Below are 19,428 nucleotides of genomic sequence, written 5' to 3'. Positions count from 1 at the left end.
ATATATATATATATATATATATATATATATATATATTATCCACAGTCAAACAATGTTACAGTTCACAAGAGCAAAAAAAAAAAAAAAAACAACACACAGAAGTCCAAGACTTGATTTTTGGACTCCTCAGACACATCCGAATTTGGGATTCGAAACTCCAATCTCTTCCATGCAAGGCGAGTATCCTGCCACTTGAGCAACTGCACCACACACAAGAAAGTCTATCAGCTAACACAGATCAAACAAATTGCGTCTGGAAATTATATCAGCTCTCACATTCTGAAAATTTATAAAGTTACCGACAATTTTGCACAGTGTATTCAAATGTGCTTAACACATGCATGTTTTTTGGAGTTTTTTACCCATAAGTGGTGACTCGTTAGTATAAAAAAAATTTTGGGATAGGGTGTTTCAGTCTTGAAATAGCATGTCCACACGTGTTTCCACATATAATTGCTTCTGTCCATTACACGGTTGTTTTGGAAATTGTGTTTTTGTGCCTACATTTGCAGACTAAATCTACGTATCTATGAATATATACTCGTGCACTTTAAACGAACAATTTAAAATGCACACTGATGCCATTTTTAAATACAAATTTATGTAATTGCACTTCGACAATCTAACCTGACAGATTCCGTTTGTCCTTTAGGTCACAATCGACATTCCAAATACGTACATACAGGGTTTTTTTTCCTTGCTTTAGAAATTTTACAAATTAATTGAGTCAAATTCTTTTTAGGGGAGGGATTAATGCCAAACTTTAAAAAAAAAAATAAATAAATGACAACCCCAAAACTCGGCAAAATATGTTAGTAAGAAAAAAAATATTCTTTGATGCAACAGAGCCGAATGAGAAAATGTCTTCCTTCGGTTTAGGAACACAAATGAACCATAATACTTGACTTCTTAATTTAAACTCATCACAAATTACTTTCTAGGTGTGATACCCCCTCCCACTTGACAACATTGCCGTTTCCATTCTCTCTCATTGTTTTCTTGTTCTGGCCATGTTGCTGTCTCCCATGCATAGGCAACTGTTAAGAAAGTACATTGGTCCACAAGTAATAAAATACCCCCCCCAAAAAAAAACTGACATTCTGCAAATAACAGCTGAACTCAGTGTGTGTGTATGTGTGACACCATCACTCCTCTGAATGCTAAGGTCCCTATTTACATTTCTTGTTGAGGCTATGTTTATCATGCCACAACCTACCGATGTATCCAATTCGCAATTCTCCTCAACTCTTGTCAACAGTCACAAAAATCATTGACACTCCTAAAACTAACTAAAATATATTAATCGCCTATTTGTTCCAGTTCACTGCTACACCTTGATTAACAATCCTATTTCAGCTCTCTTTTGTGTTTCTCCACTGTTCTGCCGCTAAACCCCCCCACCTCTTTTTTTTTCATCATACTTTTTCTATTTCTCTCCTACTTCCTAACACAGGAGGGAATAAGGGAGGGGATGTAACGTTGATAGGAGCACAAGCATCAGTTCGAATGCTTCAAAAGAAGCATAACGAAAAACATGTTAGCCATTTTCCAAGTTGCTGTACCCTGCCATGCATTCTCAGACACGAACATAAAATAAACCCCACAATATTATTGCACCACTTTCGTTCGAACTGACATATGCAGAAATGCATCTGCAATTTGTTCCTCACCCTTTCTTCTCTGCAATCCTCCCTCTCACATGTGATGTTGCTAGTCTCAGTCTTTTTTTATAAATATTATTATAGAATATGTTCTTCAAAATTGTCTGATTTATTCCCTGCTTCATTTGTTCCAGCTTGCTGGTCTAGTAGTCTTCATCAATTTGCTGTTGTCACACCTCATTGTAATGCAGCTTCTAATTCCAATAGTTTCTTTCCAAGAACTGCAGGATAGTGGAACTCTCTTCCTGCTCACTGTTTTCCTCCTACTCATAGTCTTGGAACTGATGCTATAATCCCGTTAGATAACCAAGTTAAGCAACACTGAGCCTGGTCAGTACTAAATGGATTATCATTCAGAAATACCAGGTGTTTTATCTGCTCCGCTTGTTTCCAGTCATCCTGGATGTCTCCTTGCTACAGATGTGGTTAGAGATTGTGCAACCTTTGCTTCATAATTCCATGCGTAGCTACCCTTACAAGAGATACCCATCGTCTCTCAAGACAGAACGGAGGCTTTGAATTTGAATAGCCCCTATCTTTTCAAGATTAAACCAATAGGCATCCGATGTCTTCGCAAGATTCATCTTTAGTTCTTATTAGCTTCTTACAACAAATGGCTTCACGCCTTGTCTGGAGCGATTTCTATTAAATAAAGATAAGAAAGAAAAGTAAAAGCTATAACTGTCGACTGGCAGTAGAGGTAAAATACCAGGTTGAGAAACTGGCGTCGTCTATCCTTCTCTTGAGGGTAGATTAGACTCTTAAGCTGTGGTAGGCACCCCATCTAGTGACGGCGTCACGATAAAAAATGCCCTTGATAGCCCTGGCTATCAAGTACTCAACTACAGACAAGATTTGAAGTAGACTACAAACTCCTGTAGTGTAGGCTATGGGCACGCTGGGGTAGTAGGAGGGGGGGGGGTAGTAGAGTCCATGGAATGCTTCAGCCATTCCCGATTCTAGCAATAAATGTTTGTCTTTACCGTTCATAAACAAGTCTTCAGCGGGCACATGTAATTAGGGTTACATATTATCTTGGCACTTTGGCTAACATAGTTTTCGAACATATCTGATTATGGCGGTTTATTTAAACAATCCTTACACAAATGTCACATATTCCATTCTATGGACCTGCAGAATGAACGTAGACCAAACAAAAATTATTGTGCCATCTTTGGACAAAACAGATACCACATTTTGATCATAGTTGGAAAGTCAATAAAGTTTATTTTAGTTACAGTATTACGTTCGACACGACGACACGAGACAATTTTAAAAAAATTTTTTTTTTTTTTTTGCATCACGTTTTCAACAATCAGACGATTCATCATTATGGCTGTAGTGTTCATCCTGGATTCGTTGGTTCAGCTCTTTGCAACAAGTTCCCCACATCCCGAACAATGGCTGATCAGGTACAGCAATTCAAGGTGGTTTCCATTATGACTGCAAGCCATTCGCGGTTCAAGTAACAGATCCTGCAAAGGTGAGGGCCTAGAATCAGTTCAGAATCCTGCTTCCCTGTTTTGCGTTGATCACCACAACGTTTCTTCCAGCTTGATAGTGGTGGTGGAGCTGGATCGAGGACTTCAAGAATGAAGTCACGTGGGTGTCGTTGAAAGACATGACTGAACCAACAAAGGCATCTGGTGAGGAGAGATTTTTGGAGGGAGGGGATCTTGCAGCGAGTGCAAATTGTACTATTGGGGATAAACTGTTGCTAGCGGATACAGAAGATGTGGCACAGGCAGTGATAGTCGAATACCTCCAGTTTTTGTAGGTCACTTGCCCACACAGGCCAAGTCTCGTAGCTGAATCAACAAAAGCATCTGGTAAGGAGAAATTTATTTTTGGAGGGAGCGGATCCTGAGGATGCTCCCATCTTTTAAAATAAAAGTGGTCGAACGGTGAAAGCGCATAAACATGGAATTGAGGTATTATCTTATAGATTAAAATGGCCGAGTTATTTACCATTGCGATCCTTTGAAATTAGAAAGTAATTTTAATGACCTTAACAGAAAGTAATTTTAATGACCTTAACAGAAAGTAATTTTAATGACCTTAACAGAAAGTAATTTTAATGACCTTAACAGAAAGTAATTTCTCGTTTGGATCGAAGTTTAAAGGATAAAGACAAGTATCACGGTTCATTTGCGCTCTGAAAACTAAGAAAAACAATTTTTTATATACCACTGCTGTATGAAAACTAAAAAGAAAAAACATTTTGTCCTTGTCCAGAATTCAACATAATTAAAAAAACAAATACAGAAAAAAAATCTATGTACATACTCATCACTGAACCAAAAATGTCATATTCCAAAAATCATGTTAACTGATCAAGTAGTTTTTGTTTTGTTTTTTTACGGGAGAAAAAAAAAAGATTGATGAGGAAGCAAGGATGGTGCAATCATAATAGTCAGGATTCAGAGTTGTGTGAGAATGATCAGAGAGAGAATTGAAGAGGAAAACGATAGACTCTTTTATACAACAGGGGCACATACAAAAGTTAATGGATGTTCCTTTGGTCAAAGAGTACAAATCAACCATAATACTTGACTTTTGCACTGAATTCAAGAACAATTACCTTAGAGTCACATTATTACTTTATATTATTATAAACAATTATTATTATTATTAACAATTATTATTATTATTTTCAAAATCATTTTCAAGTGGTCAGCAAGTATATGTATATAATTAAGTTCAAATGTATTGAACTAAAATTTTTTTTTTCAAAAGTGCTCAATACATTTGTAGAACTTTATAAGTAATATTATATAAACATCAGAACAATCCCTATATGAATCGACCTATGTTTCGACCGCATTAATCGTCTTGTAAGGGGTTAAAAAATGACTAATTAAAATAGAGATAAAATAAAAGATATCTGCAAAAATGACATTCAAACTTTTGATGTTTATATATAATGATGGTTTAATTGGTTCCAGTTTGCCGAAGGTCATCTTTTCAATTTAAAAATTTTTTTTAATTATATTAGCCATTATTGAACCTGCAAGATAGTAAATGTTGGAATAAAGGTGAATTTGCATAGGAATTTTTCTGATGATCATCTAATTTTACTTGTGTGTATGCGTGTACACACACATACACACAAGTATACGATGTACACACACATCGTATACTACCAACTCATGTTTTCTTGCATTAAAAAAATAGATAAGTAGAGAACAATCTATCTGCAGTTGTCAGTTCACAATCAGTTTCAAGTCTTTAGTTTTTTGCAGAAAATGCCTTCTGAAGGTGATGACATCTTTCCATATACAGCACCTAGTATTCCTGAGTGGCTAACATAGAAGTGACCAGGCTCAACATTAATCAATGGTGAGCTTGGTCAGTTCTAAGTGAATGACCAGTTTGGAAATACAAAGTGCTTTGTATAGGAAGACAGCATATACCTTAACAAAAGCCCTTAGCAAAAGGAAAAAAAAAAATAAGAAAAAGTAAAGAGAGAAAAGAGAAAAAGAAAAAAAGAGAAAAAAAAGGAAAAAGGAAAAAAGAAAAAAGGAAAAAAGAAAAAAGGAAAAAAGAAAAAAGGAAAAAAGAGAAAAAAGAGAAAAAAGAGAAAAAAGAGAAAAAAGGAAAAAAGAGAAAAAAGGAAAACAGGGAAAAAAGGAAAACAGGGAAAAAAGGAAAACAGGGAAAAAAGGAAAAAAAGAAAGAAAAAGGAAAACAGGGAAGAAAAAAAGAAAGAAAAAGGAAAGAGAAAAAGGAAAAAAAGGGGAAAAGAGAAAAAAGGAAGAGAAAAAAGAAAGAGAAAAAAGGAAGAGAAAAAAGAAAGAGAAAAAAGAAAGAGAAAAAAGAAAGAAAAAAGAGAAAAGAGAAAAAAGAGAAAAAAGAGAAAAAAGGAAGAGAAAAAGAGAAGAGAAAAAGGAAGAGAAGAGAAAAAGAGAAAAAGGAAGAGAAAAAGAGAAAAAAGGAAGAGAAAAAGAGAAAAAGGAAGAGAAAAAGAGAAAAAGGAAGAGAAAAAGGAAGAGAAAAAGAGAAAAAGGAAGAGAAAAAGAGACAAAGGAAGAGAAAAAGAGACAAAGGAAGAGAAAAAGAGAAAAAAAGGGAGAAAGAGAAAAAAAGGGAGAAAGAGAAAAAAAGGAAGAGAAAGAGAAAAAAAGGAAGAGAAAGAGAAAAAAGGAAGAGAAAAAGAGAAAAAAAGAGAAAAAGAGAAAAAAAGAAAAAAAGAGAAAAAGAGAAAAAAAGAAAAAAAAGAGAAAAAGAGAAAAAAAGAGAAAAAAAGAGAAAAAGAGAAAAAAGGAAGAGAAAAAAGGAAGAGAAAAAAGAGAAAAAAGGAAGAGAAAAAGAGAAAAAAGAAAGAGAAAGAGAAAAAAGGAAAGAAAAAAAGAGAAAAAAGGAAAAAAGGAAGAAAGAAAAAAGGAAGAAAGAGAAAAAAGGAAGAAAGAGAAAAAAGGAAGAGAAAAAAGGAAGAAAGAGAAAAAAGGAAGAAAGAGAAAAAAGGAAGAAAGAGAAAAAAGGAAGAAAGAGAAAAAAGGAAGGAAGAGAAAAAAGGAAGAGAAAAAAGGAAGGAAGAGAAAAAAGGAAGGAAGAGAAAAAAGGAAGAAAGAGAAAAAAGGAAAAAAGAGAAAAAAGGAAGAAAGAGAAAAAAGGAAAAAAGAGAAAAAAGGAAAAAAGAGAAAAAAGGAAAAAAGAGAAAAAAGGAAAAAAGAGAAAAAAAGAGAAAAAAGAAAAAAAGAGAAAAAAGGAAAAAAGAGAAAAAAGGAAAAAAGAGAAAAAAGGAAAAAAGAGAAAAAAGGAAAAAAGAGAAAAAAGAGAAAGAAAGAAAAAGAAAAAAGGAAAAAGAGAGAAAAAAGGAAAAAAGAGAAAAAGAGAAAAAAGGAAAAAAGAGAAAAAGAGAAAAAAAGAGAAAAAGAGAAAAAAGGAAAAAAGAAAAAGAGAAAAAGGAAAAAAGAGAAAAAGGAAAAAAGAGAAAAAGAGAAAAAAGGAAAAAAGAGAAAAAGAGAAAAAAGAAAAAAGAGAAAAAAGGAAGAAAAAAGAGAAAAAAGGAAAAAAAAAGAAAAAAGGAAAAACGAAAAAAAAGAAAGGAAAAAAGAAAAAAAAAGAAAAGAAAAAAGGAAAAAAGAAAAAAAGGAAAAAAGAGAAAAAAGGAAAAAAGAGAAAAAAGGAAAAAAAGAGAAAAAAGGAAAAAAGAGAAAAAAGGAAAAAAGAGAAAAAAGGAAAAAAGAGAAAAAAGGAAAAAAGAGAAAAAAGGAAAAAAGAGAAAAAAAGAGAAAAAAGAGAAAAAAGGAAAGAGAAAAAAGGAAGAAAGAGAAAAAAGGAAGAAAGAGAAAAAAGGAAAAAAGAGGAAAAAAGAGGAAAAAGGAAAAAAGAGGAAAAAAGAGAAAAAAGAGAAAAGGAAAAAAGGGAAAAGGAAAAAGGGGAAAAGGAAAAAAGAGAAAAGGAAAAAAGGGAAAAGGAAAAAAGGGAAAAGGAAAAAAGGGAAAAGGAAAAAAGGGAAAAGGAAAAAAGAGAAAAAAGGAAAAAAGAGAAAAAAGGAAAAAAGAGAAAAAAGGAAAAAAGAGAAAAAAGAGAAAAAAGGAAAAAAGAGAAAAAAGGAAAAAAGAGAAAAAAGGAAAAAAGAGAAAAAGAGAAAAAAGGAAAAAAGAGAAAAAGAGAAAAAAGAGAAAAAGAGAAAAAAGGAAAAAAGAGAAAAAGAGAAAAAGGAAAAAAGAGAAAAAGAGAAAAAAGGAAAAAAGAGAAAAAGAGAAAAAAGAAAAAAGAGAAAAAAGGAAGAAAAAAGAGAAAAAGGAAAAAAAAAAGAAAAAAGGAAAAAAAAAGAAAAAAGGAAAAACGAAAAAAAAGAAAGGAAAAAAGAAAAAAAAAGAAAAGAAAAAAGGAAAAAAGAAAAGAAAAAAGGAAAAAAGAAAAAAAGTAAAAAGAAAAAAGGAAAAAGGAAAAAAGGAAAAAAGGAAAAAGGAAAAAAGGAAAAAGGAAAAAAGGAAAAAGGAAAAAAGAAAAAAAGGAAAAAAGAAAAAAAGGAAAAGGAAAAAAAGGAAAAAAAGGAAAAAGGAAAAGGAAAAAAAGGAAAAAAAGGAAAAAGGAAAAGGAAAAAAAGGAAAAGGAAAAAAAGGAAAAAAAGGAAAAGGAAAAAAAGGAAAAAGGAAAAAAAGGAAAAAGGAAAAAAAGGAAAAAGGAAAAAAAGGAAAAAGGAAAAAAAGGAAAAAGGAAAAAAAGGAAAAAGGAAAAAAAGGAAAAAGGAAAAAAAGGAAAAAGGAAGAAAGAAAAAAAAATCAAACCAATTGCAGAGTGTCAACTGTAAGCAGAAGTCATCCTCTATAATCCTCCCCTCTTATGAAACAAAAGAAATATGCATGATGTACTTGTGACAGAAAAAAATATCATATTCCAAAATTCACTTAAATTGATCAAGTAGTTTTATTTTCATAAAGGAAATTATTTTCAAATAAATTTGAGTTTTTTTTTCAATGCCTCCTCAATGTTAAGAATGGCTTTCTAAAATTTTAATTTGGAGTTATCTACCTTGTTCTTTCAAACTGTTTTCAAGCTAAGATAATCACTTCTACTTTAGCTATAAAATTTGATTTTTTTTTTATCTAAAAAAGTCGCTTGATCAATTTATGCAACTGTTGGTGCATGGTATTTTCTTTCATTCGCAGGTATGTACATGAGATTTTTTTAGTTTTTGTTTCAGAGGGAAGAGGGGGTCATTCTGGACAAGTATAAGTGCTTGTGTAGTTTATTAAAGACAAAAAACCCACAGATATTGCAAAAGAACTATATTGTATCAGTTATGGAATAAAGTTCTCATTTAAAAAAAAAAAAAAAAAAATCGCTTAATTTGATCAAATAGTATTTTTTTCAAAAGAAAAACTTAATGAAATCAATTGTATCGCAGCTATCTTGGCTATTTCTGCAGACGAGAAGGCGGAGGTGTGCCTTTGAACAAAAAAGGGATTAACAAAGAACAAAATTAAAAAAAAGGGATAAAAATGGCATAGAGAAACCCTGCAAGTGAAAACTAAAATATTTATCTAGGTATTTTTTCTACCCATGTTCCGAAACAAAGTTTGTCGAAATTTGACACGATCAAGCAGTGATGAAGTTATCTCCCATGGCATCCCTCCGCCTCCTCATCTATGATATGATATGATGAATCTCATTAAAATTTGATTTTCTTTTGTAGATATAAAATAAAAAAAAAAACTAAAAAAAAAAAAAAAAAAAACTACTTCATTAAATCAAGCAATTTTTAATGACAACTTTATTCCATTCCAGGTAAGTACAATATAGTTATTTTTCAATATTTTTTTTTATGTTTTTGGTAAACTGCACAAACACCAAATATTTTAATCTAGTATTGATCAAGGAAAAAAAAAAAAAAATGACGACCAGCATCTTTGTGAAATTCTAAACTGATTTTTAAGCCTTTAAAATACCAATTAGAAGACTCCGTGAGACATGCAGTTGAAAAGGCAAATGTCAAATATTATGCTTGATTAGTTTTAAACAACAAAAAAAGATTAATTTTCTCATGTGGCCCTGATCATATTGCAGAATCGATGAAGATGAAGAGGCAGGCAGTCAGCCGCAACAAAAACTAACCTTGGTTTTTTTGAGGACATCCATCTGCTCGACGATAGCCGAGAAACTGCTTAGGCATTACCAAAAACGGTTGTGAGTTGTTCGCGTGAAGACGGCTTGTGCGTGAATGAGGAAAATACGGAACGTGGGTATGGCCTGGAAACAGGTGGAAAAATGGGGAAACAAGAAACATGAAAATGTGGAATTCCAAAATAAGGAAAACAGTCAAGTTTTCAACTGGAAAACAAAAAAAAAAATCAAGGAAAATGGACAAAAAAAAATCAAGGAAAATGGACAAAAAAAAATCAAGGAAAATGGACAAAAAAAAAAATCAAGGAAAATGGACAAAAAAAAAAATCAAGGAAAATGGACAAAAAAAAAAATCAAGGAAAATGGACAAAAAAAAAAATCAAGGAAAATGGACAAAAAAAAAATCAAGGAAAATGGACAAAAAAAAATCAAGGAAAATGGACAAAAAAAATCAAGGAAAATGGACGACAAAAAAAAAAAATCAAGGAAAATGGACAAAAAAAATCAAGGAAAATGGACAAAAAAAAAATCAAGGAAAATGGACAAAAAAAAATCAAGGAAAATGGACAAAAAAAAAATCAAGGAAAATGGACAAAAAAAATCAAGGAAAATGGACAAAAAAAAAATCAAGGAAAATGGACAAAAAAAAAAATCAAGGAAAATGGACAAAAAAAATCAAGGAAAATGGACGACAAAAATCAAGGAAAATGGACGACAAAAAAAAAAAAAATCAAGGAAAATGGACAAAAAAAATCAAGGAAAATGGACGACAAAAAAAAAAAAATCAAGGAAAATGGACAAAAAAAAATCAAGGAAAATGGACAAAAAAAAATCAAGGAAAATGGATAAAAAAAAATCAAGGAAAATGGACAAAAAAAAATCAAGGAAAATGGACAAAAAAAATCAAGGAAAATGGACAAAAAAAATCAAGGAAAATGGACAAAAAAAAATCAAGGAAAATGGACGACAAAATATCAAGGAAAATGGACGACAAAAAATCAAGGAAAATGGACGACAAAAAATCAAGGAAAATGGACGACAAAAAATCAAGGAAAATGGACGACAAAAAAAAAAAAAAAATCAAGGAAAATGGACGACAAAAAAAAAAAAATCAAGGAAAATGGACGACAAAAAAAAAATCAAGGAAAATGGACCACAAAAAAAAAAATCAAGGAAAATGGACGACAAAAAAAAAAAAAAAAAAAAAAAAATAGAGGAAAATGGACCAAAAAAAAAAAAAAAGAGGAAAATGGACCCAAAAAAAAGAGGAAAATGGACGAAAAAACTGTGGGCAAAAAAATGGGGGACAGGTTTGATGTCTGCAGATAAAGATATTTAAAAGGCATGCACATATGAAAAAGAAAGCATTCAATAGGGATTTAGTATTCATCAATTGTCTCAGTTAAAATGTGACACAAGGTCAGTTTAATATGTGCATGTGGAGGGGATTTAACAGTCAGCACCATTCAACTTTTTTGCCCAATCTCTTCAGAAATCTCTAGGAATAAAAAGAGACAAGTCTAAATATTAGCATGTATTTTGTTTTTAGCAAAATTTGTACAGTTTTGAAAGTTATTGAACCTTTAAAACTATTAAGGAAAAAAAAAAAATGTAATCCCAATTTTTTTGTTGGAAAATTATTTTGCAACCACCGTATTAATTTGCTTCCAAGAATTCATGCTAAAATGTTATTTTAGGGATCATCAGTTGTTTACCATGAAAAACAGTTTTGGTGATTGAAAAACAAAATAGTATATTAAATCGTCATTGCCCAGCAGTGTTTATCGAATACCACCTCTCGTAAAAAAAAAAAAATAATAAAAACTGTCCGGATATCAGATCTAGTTTTTTTTTTTTTTTTTTTTTTTTTTTTTTTACTCCAGATTGATTTTGCTATTTATGTTAAAAAAAAAGAAAGAAGTCTTCCTTACCTGCTTCATTTGTCTTAGCAAAAAAGGTGTTTTTTATTTATAAACTGCTGTATGTTCGTAGAGTTGGATGAATCCCTATTAGTGATGGGACGATTCCAATATTTCCCCCCCCCCGATTCCGATACAATTACTGATTCCTTACTAAATTCCAGATTTCAATTCTTTATAAATCTCTAAATATTTAACTATAGAATTCTTATTTCCCCTGATTTCTGTATTAAACACATGTTAAATATGCAGATATTTTCGTAAACATAAAATTACACTTGTGCAGGATGATCTGTAGATTTTTAGCTTTTACTGGTATTTTAACATCCATAAATATTTATTTTATCATTCTTACTAGCAATGGAAGATTTTACTGTAAACAAAATCAAGTAAAAAAAGACAAAAAAGAATTGATTTGGCATCGAAAAATAGGCACCAATTTTTTCAATTCTGATACCGATTCCCCCAAATTTGTTGTTTTCCGATTCCGATTAATCGTCCCAACACTAATAAATATATATATATATATATATATATATATATATATATATATATATATATATTATTATACTGTTGGTAGAATTTTTCAGTAACTCATAACAACAACACAATATGTCATTCCAAAGAGTGCTCAATGCATGAAACAGAGCAATATATTGATTGTTGGAGAGCTATTGGCTACTCATTAGCAAACGTGTTTCAATGACCCCCTAGCAGGGAAAATCACCTCATCAGGCCAAAAACCATCCACCTAATAACAAATATATATATATATGTACATGCACACATGTATGTGTGTGTGTGTGTGTGTGTGTGTGTATATATATATAAAATACATGTATATACACACACACACAAAAGTTGATGAAAATAAAAATTAAATTAGAAAATTCATTAACCCATCAAAAATTCAAACAAGAAATTAAAATAAAGAATCCTTAACCCATGAATTTTCAAAAATAGACTATTTTCATCAGAGGATTAACATTAATAAAAATTTATTACTGGTTAGCATAAAATTGAAAATATATCAAAAATATTTTATTCAGTAGATTAAAAGAACACAAATATGAAATAAATTCATGGAATGGTAAACCGTAAGGAAGAATCTAGAATCTGAAGATTAAATGGATTAAATTAAAATTCAAAATGTCAGTTAAATTTAGATGTAAGAAATAATCCATGGAACTCCTTAAGGTCCAAATAAAAGAAACTATGATCTGAGGTGGGAGATGATGCAAAACGTCAAATTTGTCAAGTTACCATCCGTACATCAAGAATGGATCATTTGGGGGGATTTGTTTCACATATAAATTTTATCTAATATGATCCCCCATTTCCGAATCACTTATGGCAGTTAACCATATGTCTTTTTATTCGAGAAATTCTGTGCATATTTTCATTTTTTGTGGAGGAATTTTTTTTTCTAGGCAGTTACATCTGGTTTTATGATCTCATTTTTAAGGGGTGGGAGATAATTTAGCTGAATGTGATACTCTACAATTTAACCAAAGGTTGTTAAAATTATGGCATTCTCAGTAAATTTTTTTAAAACCATATATACATGCATCCATAGATTTAAAAATTTATGACCATCAAAATTTATGACCATCAAAATTTATGACCATCAAAATTTATGACAATCAAAATTTATGACAATCAAAATTTATGACAATCAAAATTTATGACAATCAAAATTTATGACAATCAAAATTTATGACAATCAAAATTTATGACAATCAAAATTTATGACAATCAAAATTTATGACCATCAAAATTTATGACAATCAAAATTTATGACAATCAAAATTTATGACAATCAAAATTTATGACAATCAAAATTTATGACAATTGTTAAATGTTGTCATAAATTGTTTATGAACATTATTAAATGTTGATTGTCATAAATTTTGAAGTTTGTAATTATCCTAAGCGTTTTTATGGTCAATGGGTATTACTAGTTTAACATGTTAAGCAATGTTTCTGCATATTAATAAGTTTATTTTAATAATTTTTAAATAAAAAAGGGTCAATAAATAAATAAATAGAAAAATGTCAGAGTGAGAAAAAAAACAAAAAAACAACAACCTATATATGAGAATGTAAATTTTTGAGATGAGGATTGATAAATTTTTTGTATTTTTTGGACTATTATTTTCATCTTGTTTGTTTTTTTTCACAACATTTCGGCTATGTCCGTTGGGTAAAAAAAAAACAAAAAAAAACATTTTTCACTATTCACCAACAACATCCAGTGGGAATATAGCCGAGGATGGTCGGAGGTTACATCGGCCGAAACGTTGTGGAAAATCAACCAAAATGAGATTAATAGTCCAAATAATAAAAAAAAATTATATATATATTAGTTTTTCATCTGGATCTTAGCAGCATTATCCAAATAGTTGCATATGGATTGTCCGGAAGAGATGGGGTATGTTAATGAGTTTTTGATATTTGTCTGCAAAATGACGGAAACCTTTGTTACGTTAAAGACTTGGAATGCTATGCAAAGCAAACGTTTGAGAGCGAATGTTAGCAAAACCAAAGTGGTGATCAGTGGTGATAGCATTGTAAAGTTAAAAGAAAAATTCCCGACTCAGTTTATGGAACGGGTGTTACAGGCAATTCATTTTTTTTTTTCTAAGGATTGTGTAATGAAATGTAATGAAGGATTGTGTAATGAAGTGTAATGAAGTGTAATGAAGTGCAATGAAAATACTAGTCGGTTTAAAGAGGATGACCAGTTTGCGCAGAAGTGCAAGACAATGGAGACGGATGAGAACTCAGATGTGGAGAAAGTATATGTGGATGGCAACGTTAAGTTTTGTTATCTTGGTGATATTGGAGCACAGGATGGAGCACGTGTTAACATTACTGCAAGAATTAGGAATGGATGGAGTAAGTTTAGAGAACAGCTGCCATTACTAACTAGCAGAGCGTTATCCATGTAGACCAAGGGAAGAGTCTAACAGGCATGTGTACGCAGTGCATACAATGTGTGTGTGTGTGTGTGCACGCATGTATGTATGCAAGTGAAACGTAGCCAGTGAGGATCAAGGTCATGCGTTCCATAGAAAGACATAACGGGAGAATAATAATGATAGATTTATAATGTAAGTCTTAAAGAAAAGGTTAGATCTGATGGCTTCAGGGGGAACATTATATCTGGGGAATATAGGAAGACGTGTGCAGAAGAGTAGACTTTGATGGTATAGTCACGTTGAAAGCACGGAGATAAGAGTTTTTGAGTTGTTTCAAAGATGTAGAACAGTTGAGGCAGCAGATTCAGTTCGGAGAGGAAGACCAAGGAAATCATGGGAGGAAAAGATTAAAACAAACCCGAGGGAAAGAAGATAAAGACCTGACCAGAGAGAGAGGTTACTTTGGAAGTCAATTTCTAAAAACATAAGTACCCGACATCGGCAGGGATGAATTAACCAACTGCATAAAAACGTAAACATTTCACAAAATTCCTAAACACAAAACTATATCACAGACAATATGGGTAACAGTTCAAATACGAATTGCAACCGATTCTTTCTATGGTCCTCCCCCCCCTCCCACTGTAGAACATTCATAGCAGATACTCGTCTATCTACAGCAACTGCTAACGATTTCTCTTACTCTCAATGTGCGCTTAAAATAAACCTAAATTCCATGAACAATGTTTCTTCTCAAGGACTAGACATCTGGAATACAAGACTGCGGCACTGCTCCCTCAAAAAAAAAAAAAAAAAAAAAAAAAATGTTTACCGGATTCAGAACAAACATTTGTCATAGTAAGAGTGATGAAAATCCTGACAAATTTGCATTACGAATCATCTATAACAATCATATATAACAACCTCAGTCGACAGTAAAAGTCATGGCACACTATAGTCGCTCATCGAATTACAAAGAGATTATTATACAATAACCATTTTGGTAAAAAGAGAGAGAAACGCATTACAGCTAATGACAACTTAGCAAGGTTAGATAAAAATATTCCAGAAAAAAAAAAAAAAAAAATACTACTTGTGCCGAGTTCAATGCTGCCCGACCGTTAAGTACGTCATTGAATAGTCAGTTTGAAGGTTTCACTATTTATATATGACGGATTAACGGTACGATAAATGATTTTTCATTCGTATGATATTTACGTACACCATTCGAGCAACCTAGGATTCTTATCTAAAAAACAAGCAACAGATTTTAATTTAGACAGATTCGCATTTTTTTTTGTCTTTTATAAAAAATCTTTGTAAAAAAAAATTAAGTTTTTTTTTTTTGTTTTTCTTTTAGAATGAAGGAGAATATTTATATAAAAAAAAAAGAGAAAAAGATGAGTTTAATATAAGAAAACAAAAGATGTTTCCCCAAGTTAAAAATACATTTTTTACCCCCACCCACCCATCACCAAAAAAAAATTCCCTTCAGTTTAACTGAAGGGAATTTTTTTGTTCTTTTTATGCTTAACTAGTTTTTTTTTCTTTCAGAATAAGAATATCAAAAAAAAAAAAAAAAAAAAAAAAAATTTAAAACAAAACTTACTTTTTTTTTTTTTACAAAGATTTTAATTTAAACGGACTAGCATGGTTTTGTTGCTACAAATCTTTGTAAAAACTGTTTATTGGAAAAATCTGGCTTTTTATGCATTTTAAAGTGGATTTAGGAAAGTGCTGATAAAAATGTTACTACTACGAAGCTGTCATTTTGCATTAGATTATTTGTTTTTTTTACTTTCCTGGTTCTTAAATGTCTGGTACCATTCCTCTATGTGAAATTTTGTCATAAAATTTGGAAAACAATCAGAAAAAAACCCACCAATCTCACTTATTGTTGGAGTACGAAATAAACTGATCCATTTGTTTTTTATTGTCTTTAAAATAAGACTGCAACATGATGATGTATCGAACATTTTTTATAAATATTTTTTGCACCCTAAGTAATAAGTAAATTAATGATTTTATCATTTTTATGCGTTAAAAGAATTGTGTTGATTTCTATTTTGGTACCAGCCGTTATTAATTAGCCTTTCCCCCAAAATTGTAAACACTTGACTGAAAGTACACAATTTGAATCAAGTCAGCAATTGAAACAGCAGTGATTCTAGGATGAACAGGAACAAAGTCATTGTCAAAAGTTTTACCTTCACTTTTCCTGCGACCTTCAACATGATATTTAATCTATTATCGCAGAATTAATTCAGTTCTTAGAATGTAACAGATTTTTTGACAAAGTTTGTTGATATGCAAACAATGTGGACGTCTACCTGGATGCGAACCGGACTGAAAACAACCTCCTCGACAGAAGTAATTATCAAAGTTACACTGACAAAAGAAATGCAGATGAGAAATATGTGCATAATTTTATGAATTTATGATTATGATGCATGTTGATCGGAAAACCACCAGGCTGGAAGAAACACCGTCATGGACAACTCAAAAATTGGCTCAGGACAGTGAAGTAGGATGCCGGACTGATTCTAGGCCCTCACCTTTTTGGAGTCCATTGCTGGAACTGAGAATGGCTTGCACTCATGAGAGAAGCAGCCTTGGATCGCCATGCCAAGTGTTCGAGACGTGGTAAGTTGTTAGGAAGAGCCGACCCAACAAACCCAGGATGAACAATGCAATCATGAGCAATCAGAAAATAACTTTCCTATGAAATTATCTAAAAGACTTGAACAGAATATCACATATCTTTACAAAACTAAAATTCGTCCATGCATAGAGTATTGCTGCCACATCCGAGCCGGTACATCTACCACTAGTCCCTCACTTGTAAACAGGGTCAAAAAAAAGTCTCAGATATAATAGGTCCTACACTATCAACCAAGCTCCAACCGTTGCATCCCTGTGCCGGTTTTAAAAGTAATTTAATGTAATGTGCACTGATGAAGTCATCACACTCGTGCCCCTTAACGTACATACTCCTGACTAACCTAAAAAGCAGCAAAATCCTACCCCTTCACTGTTGAGGTTCCAAAATGCTGGAAAGCCTTTTACTCTAAAACTATTAAATGTTGAATTCCCTCCCTGTTTCCTGCTTCTCTGCATGTTTCCTGAAGAAGTTTAAAATGTGAACAGACATCTCACTGCTCAACTCCCCACAGTAACCATGTGGCAATATGCTTTGTTTGAAGTGAAGAGTAAAAAAAAAAAAAAGATTGACTAGAAAAATTTATTTACCCCCCCCCCCCACACACACTTCTGGTGCTGAGTCAGCTGGAAATTAATGTAACGCCCAGTAAATTGCTTTCCAGACCCCCCTTCCCCTCAGTTTTGCATGATAGCGAAAGACAATCCATTCAAAAAGGAAAGGCTATAAATAGTAATGGACATTTCTTAGGTTGAAACATTAAATTGAATCCGTATTTAAGTTTTGGCACGCACCAAAGACATTCTTCAGAAGACGATAAAATCTCTCTGCAATCATCATAAACGCAGAATGAAGGTTTCGGCAGATAATGCACATTTTACAAGCTGTCTTTTATTGGACGGTTTTTTAGAAAATGACTTCCAAACTCACCTATCTCTGACCAAGTCTGTATTTATCCGGCAGGTCTATTTTTATCACTTTCCCGACCTTGTTTTCCATTCTCATAATGTGACCATACCATCAAAGTCACCTGTTCGGCACACATCTTCCTATACGGTCGAGATTTAATGTTCCTCTAAGTTCAGATTCAAGCCTTTCTTTAACACTCAATTTACACATTAATCACATGCCTGAAAGACTAATAATAATAGTAATAAATAAAAGAGAAAGGTAGTTTGCTTGAAGCATTACTGGTACATAAAACAATTTTCCCTACTCTCTATCTGTGCCTAAATCTGAATGCAGACTCCATGAATAAAGATTCTTTCCTAGAACTGCCCGCCTGCGGGACTATTCTACTGGCCTATTTCTTGGCTAACTACAACGTAACATGCGGGCGCAGTCGAGATTGAACTCACTACACAAATTTGTAGTGTAATTCAAATCTTGTCGGTAGCTGAATACTTGATGCTTCGCCAGGTCTATCAAGGGTGTTTTTTTATTGTGACGCCATCACTAGATGGGTTGCCTACCATAGCTTAAGAGAGGCCCATCCACCCTCGAGAGAAGGATAAACCGCGCCAGTTTCCCAACCTGGTATTTTACCTTGCGGTACATACAGCACCTCGCCTTCTCAAATGGTCAATCTGGTACTGGCCAGGCTCAACGTTGCTTAACATTGGTGATCTGGCAAGAACAGGTGTGTCAACGTGATTGTGCCATACCTGACTACAACATGGTAGCCTTCAAGTCCAATGTAAACAAGTTCTTGTTGTCCGATCATCCTCTTAAAGAATCCAAATTAATGATTATTACACTACCATTTTATATTTATTAACTCTTATCCTAGAGTGGTCTTCAGACCTTGCTAAGTGATTTTCTTGTAAAAAAAAATAAATAAATAAATTAAAAAAAAAAATTTTTTTTTCAATATGGAGGAGTATAAGAAGGCTATAGCAATGAAGTGAACCAGTTGTTGAATTGTGACGTATGAACAAAAACGTCTTTTTTTTTTTTTTTTTTTTTTTTAAATCTATATACTAGTGGGAGTGCCCGGCGTTGCCTGGGTTTTAGAAGGTGTGTGTGTGTGGGGGGGGGTAGATCAAAACAAATATGATAAAATAAAAAACGATGTTAAATTTCTTTATAAAATCGAAAAAAAAATTTTTTTTTTTTTTTACATGGAAGTTACCACTTATCAAGGCCCGGAAGCCACTCAGGGATAAGAGATATTGCGTGTACAGTAATCAATGGGATAGTATCATAGTAATCGTTAGTATTGGAGATTTGATAAAGTGTCTTACTTAAGGGGGTGGTTCATCAGGAATTTGTTTATGTTGGACTTGAAGACATCCAAGTTGTAGTCAGGTGGGAAACAGGCAGACGGAAGAGAGTTCAACAGGCGTGCACTTCTAAGAAAAAAGCCTTGTTCATGGAATCTACGTTTTGGTTTTGGCACAATTAAAGAGTGGGGAAAGTTTTTGACAGTGGTTTCAGCTAGACGGGTGTTTATCATGAAAGATTGGCGAGGGGGGGGACCAGGGATTGGAGCTAAGCCGAGTACTTGCCATGGAAGTAACGATAAAACAAAGACAGGCTCACAACGTCTCTTCTGTGGGAGAGAGGTTCCAGGGAAGAGAAAAGGGCATCCTTCACTAAGCCACAAAGTCTATTTTGTACTCTGTCAAGGCAGGATAGGCTGTTTTTAGCAGCTCCTGCCCAGATGTGGCAGCAGTACTCCATCCTTGAACATA

At 32.5% G+C, this 19,428-nt stretch overlaps 1 protein-coding gene across 5 annotated transcripts in view; it reads right to left on the bottom strand.

Moving 5' to 3' along the window:
• Positions 1–19,428, bottom strand: part of LOC145287752 (uncharacterized) — a 124,883-nt gene that overhangs the window by 76,007 nt on the left and 29,448 nt on the right. For 4 of the 5 annotated variants that reach the window (XM_080135530.1, XM_080135529.1, XM_080135533.1 and 1 more), the window contains exon 2: positions 9,228–9,362. The exons of the other annotated variant lie outside the window; for it this stretch is intronic. In XM_080135530.1, coding sequence (XP_079991656.1) covers positions 9,228–9,285 — 58 coding nt within the window. In that variant the 5' untranslated portion in view covers positions 9,286–9,362. The remainder of the gene's footprint in view (positions 1–9,227; positions 9,363–19,428) is intronic. 5 annotated transcript variants of the gene reach the window in all.

This window comes from Euprymna scolopes, chromosome 11 (genome assembly GCF_053919585.1).
Source record: "Euprymna scolopes isolate OS-2025 chromosome 11, ASM5391958v1, whole genome shotgun sequence".
Lineage (NCBI taxonomy): Eukaryota > Metazoa > Mollusca > Cephalopoda > Sepiida > Sepiolidae > Euprymna > Euprymna scolopes.
Note: the sequence above shows the minus strand (reverse complement) of the source record. Positions and strands in the feature narration are given on the sequence as shown.